The sequence below is a fragment of the Dromiciops gliroides genome, chromosome 5 (genome assembly GCF_019393635.1).
Source record: "Dromiciops gliroides isolate mDroGli1 chromosome 5, mDroGli1.pri, whole genome shotgun sequence".
NCBI lineage: Eukaryota > Metazoa > Chordata > Mammalia > Microbiotheria > Microbiotheriidae > Dromiciops > Dromiciops gliroides.
Window position 1 is genome coordinate 53,503,924 of NC_057865.1, and position 6,000 is coordinate 53,509,923.

The 6,000-nt window shown below is 48.2% G+C and overlaps 1 protein-coding gene across 1 annotated transcript in view; it reads right to left on the reverse strand.

Moving 5' to 3' along the window:
• Window positions 1–1,453, reverse strand: part of ITGA8 (integrin subunit alpha 8) — a 229,161-nt gene extending 227,708 nt beyond the window's left edge. The window contains 2 exon segments of the mRNA XM_043969199.1: window positions 126–259; window positions 1,002–1,453. Of these exon segments, the coding sequence (XP_043825134.1) occupies window positions 126–259; window positions 1,002–1,210 (343 nt within the window). The 5' untranslated portion in view covers window positions 1,211–1,453.
• Window positions 1,454–6,000: the final 4,547 nt, after the last annotated feature.

The following is a 6,000-nucleotide window of genomic DNA, read 5'->3' on the forward strand; positions in this document are numbered from 1 at the left end:
CCTTGGGACCTGCACATCCTGACACATCAAACAAGTCAACCCGAGTGCAAGTAGACTCCGATTTTGGCTGAAGCAAACGGTGATTTGAAATTAGTTAATTAATGTTAATTTTTTTAATCACTTACTAGTAGTGTCGAATGGGATCTGCTTGCATTGAACATCCCCAGTGGCCGGCCAGGGGCAGTAGTAGACAGCGCCACCCTCCACTATATCCGGCTGGCTAGTGTTAGCTTTCGGAGCTCCTACCAAGATACTCACTCTGCAAAACATTTGGACTAAAGTTAAGATCTTGGGCTTAAGAAAGAAGAGAAATGAAATGCCTACACTGCTGACATCCTTGAGATAGAAAAGTTCTTATTGTGGGGAGAATCAGTCCTCTTCTTAAGTGACCCATTCTCCTTTGCCTGCGATCTCTGCATCAGAAACATTGGGGTTGTGGGGGGGGGGGGCGGTATCCCTCCAGATGGAGCTGTTTGTATACAAACACGCCGGGTAAGAAAAAAGCAGGGAGGAGAAAACTCAAAGGACCAAGCACAGCTGCTTAGTCGCAGAGCCGTCGGTCCCCCAAACATTCTAGATCTAGTTCCCAGCAATGTGTAAACGGGCAGCAGAAGCAGCTTTTCACCGCAAGGTTTCTGTTTAGTTTTTACTAGTCTGGCTTTGTTTGGTCCAGGGCGCTGTCATGTCATTAGTGCGATCTACGGAGAAGTCTCGGTCCCCGGACCTCTCCCAGTTGCCTCTCTACTTTCGGGTGTACCTAGAGTTCCGCAAAGGAAGAGATGCGGGAGCTTGGGTGTCGGGACATGGGACGGGAAGGCTAGGGGCAGTGAGCGTCCTCATCTATCGCCTTCCTTCAGACTAGGGGTGGAGATGCCCAAGGTAAGAGGAGGGTAGAGGGCTTGAGCGGAGATCCCGGGGCCACTTTGGACGGATGGGGTCCGGAAGACCTCTCTCCGGGAGGAGAAGGCTTGGGACCGGAACTCAGGACCCGGGCTACTTACGTTCGCGGGTCAGGTATGTGGAAGTCCACGGCGTAGCCGAAGTAGCTGCCCTCGGGACCGCTGTACACGGTGAGCTTGTCCACGTCCAGGTTGAACGCCTGGGAGGCGGGCGAGCAGAGCATCCCCAGGGCGGTCCAGAAGCCCCAGAGCGGAGCCCAGAGTTGCGCCCGGCTTCCTGCCGCCGGGCAGCGGAGGCCGCCCCGAGCCATCGTTAGTCCGCCTCCTGCCCTCCTGCAAACTTTGCCCGACCCCCGAGCTTTTGCAGAGGGAGGAGGAGGAGAGGAGGCGCCGCGGGAAAGGTGCACGCAGCCCGGTGCGCCTCGGCTGGAGCCGGGCTGGAGAATAAGGGAAGCGGGGCGAGGAGAGCTGGGCAGGCAGGGGCTGACCAGCAGTGACAGGCGCGCGGCTGCTCTGTGCCTGCATCCCGTCCAGGGCTCCTCTCCCCTCCTCTCCCCTCCCCTGCCCTCTTTCCCCTCCCCTCCTCTCCTCTCCTCTCCCCTGCCCTCTTTCCCCTCTTCTCCCCTCCCCTCTTTCCCCTCCTCTCCTCCCCCCTTCCCTCCCCTCTTCTTCCCTTCCCCCCCCCTTCTTCCCTTCCCCCCTCCCCCTCCCCCGCCCCCGCTCCCTCCTGCCGGCTGCCCCTTAGCTGCGGCGGCTGGTGGAAGGTATTGGGCCGGGAGCGTGGGTTCTGGCTTGGGAGGTTGGAGCTCACGCCATGCTCTTTAGCACCCCCTGGCGGCCGCACTGCGCAGCACGAAGTGCGTGCGGGCGTGGATGAGGACCCTGGGGGCCCCGGAGATCAGCGGGCCCCCGAAGCGGGATGTCTCCACTTCGCCGCCGCCGCCGCCGCCGCCGCCGCTCCAGGACAGCGGCTCGCTGGCCTGCGGCTGCTGCCCTCCGCACGAGAGCCTACCCCTGCCCCTGGACTGTGCCACCTGGTGGGCACCAGCCCGCAGCCGCGGGTTGCCCAGGCGTTCCTCCCACGGAAGGCTTTCTGGCTAAGGAGTGTTTGGGGCTACTGGGCATCTCCTGGCTTGGAGGCTTCTGTCTATGCCGGGCACTGTGTTCGTGGCTCCAACTTTCCATCAAAAATGTCTTGCGGCAGGAATTTTCTCATTTTCCCCAAAGTGCAAAGGATTTGGAAAGCCTGGCCCTACCCTGTGAAGGAATCCATTTTCCCCCTAAATTCAGCAGTTAGGAAATAGACGAACTGTCACAGTGAGTGGAAGGACCAGGAACTGAGGGGCGGGGTTCAAATCCCATCTCTGATTTTAAATAGCTGTGTCCCTAGGCTTCAGTTTCTTAATCTGTCAAATAAAGGACCCGTTGGAGTAGATGGTCTCTGAAGTCCGTTGTAGATCTGGTGCTTAGGTTGGGGTAGGATCCTTTGTGACCTTGGTCACATCTTTGGGCCTCAGTTTCTCCATCTGTAAAATGAATGATTTAGACTAGGGCTTTAACATCCTTTATAGTTCTGTAACCTGTGATCCCGTTATGTATCCTCTGTGTTTGAGTGGGGGGGGCTGGGGACAAAGGGAAAGTATGTGGTATGATGTCTACCTTCAAGAAAAAAAGGATAGATTACTCATTATTAACACCCAATTAAGAAAGAAAGTGGGGATGCTGACAGAGCTGTCCAATAAAAAAGTACACAGAAAGGGGAGATTGGTGTCAGCTGGAATAGTCTGAGAAGTCTTCATGGACATCTACTGGGCTTGAGGTATCTAGGGAGAGTGGGCTTAGGAAAGAGTTGTTGAAGGTTGTGAAAAAGGATGGAGTCTATATTGGACCTAATGGTTTATTTATTTATTTAAAGTTTTGAGTTCCAAATTCTATCCCTCTCTCATTCCCTCCCTCCCTCCCCTCCCCCCTCCCCAAGGTTGCAAGCAATCAGTATAGGTTATACATGTGCAATTATGTAAAACAGTACCATATTAGTCACTTTACATAAAAAGACTCAAGTTAAAAAAAGAGAAAGTGCAAAATAGCCTGCTTCAGTCTGTGTTCAATCAATATCAGTTCTTTCTCTGGAGGTGGATAGTATGCTTCCCCTTAGTCCTTTGGGATTGTCTTGGATTATTGCATTGCTGAGAGTAGTTAAGTCGTTCACAATTGATCACAGAGCTATAATGCTGTCACTGTACACAATGTTCTCCTGGTTCTACTCACTTTACTATACATCAGTTCATATGAGTGTTTCCAGGTTTTTCTGAAGTCATTTTGCTTGTCATTTCTTATATTGGACCTAATTGTTTAGGGAAATGCCTGAAAATGGGTGTGGCTGGAGTGGATTGATGGAGGGGAAATTCATTTGACCAATTTGGGTTTAGGAAGAGGGAAATAGAGGTCGTCCTAACTCCTGGGCTGGCTCTGTGCTGGTTCTCTCCTGATCAGCAACAGTTCAAATTTATATAGTAATTTAAGGTTTGCAAACTGTTTTCCTAACTTTAACCCTAGTATAAATATCATTGTCCTCATTTAACAGATGAAAAAAAAAGACAGGCTCTTGGTCTTTCCCATGGACACAAGATAGTGTGTGGCAGAAGGCAAGTGGGATCCACATCTACTTCCAAGATCAGGGTGCCTTCCCCTACATCATGTGATCTCTCAAAAGGCTGAGACCAGACTGTGGAGGACTGTGGAAGTCTGACAAAGGATCATTATTTTCACATCAGCAAAGTTGTACTGAGGAAAGAGGGAGCTCTAGAGGGTTCTTGAGCAGCTGTAAACATGAAAAGAATGGGGTGTTAAGGAGGCTGGCTGTGGTTCACAGAGTGGATTGGCAGCCTTGAGGGTTCTACCAGAGAGGTTGCCATATTGTAGGCATGAGATAAGGGACTGCACCAGGTTAATGGTCCTGGGAATGGAGAAGATGAACCCAAGAGATATTTCAAAAAGAGAAATGATGGGTCTAATCCAAAGCCCTCATCTCCCAGATGAGGAAACAGAGACCAAGGGAGTTTAAGTGATGTGCTCAGTCACACAGGTAGGTAGGATTTGAACCCACATTTTCAGACTCCCAACTTACTGTCTCACTTTGGCTTTAGATAAGCTGGTCATTTGCACGTTGATCATGAATGATCTAGTTCCCCAAAGGCAGTTTAGATTCTCACTCCAAGTCACCCTTCAGAAGAGCTGATGTTTTGATCTAAATTACATTTTTGGCCTTTGCCTTCCTCCCCTTTAGAAGTTCTTCATCTGTCGAGGTGCTAAAATAAAAAAAAAATGAATGGTCAAAGGAATCGTGGAAAAGTAATAGATGACTCGGATGATCTGCAAATCGTTCAGTCCTTCCCTAAATAATAAAAAGCAGACCATATAAGCCTTTACCCAAGTCTAGGGTTTCAGAAATGCAGTGGCTATTACCAGAGGTCAATCTGCCATAAGTAGTCATTTTGAGTTTCCCATAGCAACCTTCAATCAAATAATCCTAATGGAACACATATTGAAAAAGCCGAACAAATAAACTTACATGAGACTTCAAGGTTTACAAAGAAATCTTCTCCCAACAATCCATCCTATGAAAGAGGTAGTGCAACTATTAACCCCAGTTTACAGATTTACTTATCCATGAATATAAAGATAGATACCAGAGGAGGCAGCAGACAAACTCAGGTATCCTAATTCCAAACCTAGCACTCCGTCTATTATATTGGACTGCCTCTCCACTGACTAGAAGCCTACATATAACAAAGCTAGACTTAGGAGGAGAATCTTTCATCTGATGGGCACTGGTTCTGGAATGCTAAAGTTGAAATTAGTCCTATTCCAGGTAAATCTTAGGACTGGAATGGGATGTCCCTAGCCGGGTGAAAGAAAAAAGTGTCTTCTTTTTCTTCCACAAAACAAGAAATGCCTCTGATAATCCAGAGATAGATTTTGGCAGCGAGAGTAAGTCTCATAAACTCACTAGATGTGTTTGCACACTGCAGGACAGCTTCAGAATAGTCCAGATAGGGGGCAGCTAGGTGGCGCAGTGGATAAAGCACTGGCCTTGGATTCGGGAGGACCTGAGTTCAAATCCAGCCTCAGACACTTGACACTTACTAGCTGTGTGACCCTGGAAAAGTCACTTAACCCTCATTGCCCTGCAAAACAAAAACAAAAAAACACACGCAAAAAAAAGAATAGTCCAGATATTAAGAACATCAGAACATAGAACTGGAAGGAATCTCGAACATCATTCCCCCCCCCCTTATTTTATAGATAAGGAAATGGGCCCAGAAAGATTGGGTGACTTGGGATCATAGGAATATCAGACTTAGATCTGGCAGGGACTTTAGGGATGATTTTTCCTAACCTTGCCATTTTATAAAACTGAGGCTCAGATCAAGTGACGTGTACAAAGTTACACAGATAGTATGTGGCAGAGCTTGTATTTGAACTAGAAGGACCACTGGGTTCCTTCACTTGTTTTACCTGGACACACTTCATTGAAGGGGATAATTGTAGCTCTCTGGGGGCAGGTGAAGGAATTCCAGGTAGCTCCATTTAATTAAGTATATACTTATTGGGGCAGCTAGGTGGCGCAGTGGATAGAGCACCGGCCTTGGAGTCAGGAGTACCTGAGTTCAAATCCGGCCTCAGACACTTAACACTTAATAGCTGTGTGACCCTGGGCAAGTCACTTAACCCCAATTGCCTCACTAAAAAAAAAAAAAAAAAAGTATATACTTATCCTTTTCTTTGATGGAAACACTCAATATGTGAACTGGAAACTCTTAATACGTCAGTTGTAAACTGCAGTGGTTACAATAATTAGAGAAGCATTTCATTCAATTAGGTGCTAAAAACAAAACAAAGAACAACCAAAAAAAACCCCAACAACAATAACAACAACAACAACAAAATCCAACCAGGAACATTTTGATAATAAGACAAGAGTAACCATGCCTGAGAGGGCTATCTTGCACACACCTCTTGGTTTCTTTTGCCCTTGCTGCTTCCTCAGGCTCTTATCTATCTCCTTTACTGGTAATATTCTAGGAGGAGCAGTTGGTAC